Below are 694 nucleotides of genomic sequence, written 5' to 3' on the forward strand. Positions count from 1 at the left end.
TGGGGGCGGGGAGGTCACAAGCCTGCCGCCGCAAGTCCCCTGGCCTCCAGCGCCAACTACCCTCCCAGGCCGGAGACTGCCCAGGCGAATCCTGGATCGTCCTCGCGGCCCCAAAGCCCAGGCCTGGGCCGGCAGAGCCTTCCCGGAGGCGCCCGCCAGCACCGGCCCTGGAGTCCGGGTCGGACGGAGGCGGAGGATGGGCCTGGCGCGGACCCCGCACTCTGCGAACTTTCCACCGAGCCCGGTCCCACGTCCGGCCCAGTTCGCGCGGGGTCTGGGGAGCATAACCGCGCCCCAGGCCCCGGCGACTCGGCGTGCGCCCCTTACTCACTCGGAGGCTCGGCTCCCGCGGCGGCTGCGACTCCGGGGCCGGTGGACAGGGCTCGGCGCTCCAGCTCGTCCGCGCGCGGTCCAGAGGTGGCGGATGCAGAGGCGCACGGGGCGCACGTAGCAGGCACCACAGGGCCCAGCAGCACGCACCGGCGTCTCTTACTGTTGAACTTGTTGGGGTCCAGGATGTCCAGCACCGAGAAGGAGGTGGGGCGCGGGGGCGCGGCGGGTCGGACCGCTCCAGCCCCCTCTGGCACCGCGGGCACCGTGTCGCTGGCGGCGAGCGGCGGGGCTCCGGCCCGGGGGAAGACGGGCAGCTCAGCGCGTCCGTCCATAGCGTCCCGGGCGGCAGGAACGGGCGGTG

At 74.6% G+C, this 694-nt stretch overlaps 1 protein-coding gene across 1 annotated transcript in view; it reads right to left on the minus strand.

Annotated features, from left to right (window-relative positions):
- The window catches only part of Nkx1-1 (NK1 homeobox 1), a 3,687-nt gene extending 2,999 nt beyond the window's left edge, over positions 1-688 (minus strand). The window contains exon 1 of the mRNA XM_029567713.1: positions 332-688. Coding sequence (XP_029423573.1) covers positions 332-665 — 334 coding nt within the window. The 5' untranslated portion in view covers positions 666-688. The remainder of the gene's footprint in view (positions 1-331) is intronic.
- Between the last annotated feature and the right edge of the window lie 6 nt (positions 689-694).

This window comes from Nannospalax galili, unplaced genomic scaffold, assembly GCF_000622305.1.
Source record: "Nannospalax galili isolate Female #2095 unplaced genomic scaffold, S.galili_v1.0 scaffold101, whole genome shotgun sequence".
Lineage (NCBI taxonomy): Eukaryota > Metazoa > Chordata > Mammalia > Rodentia > Spalacidae > Nannospalax > Nannospalax galili.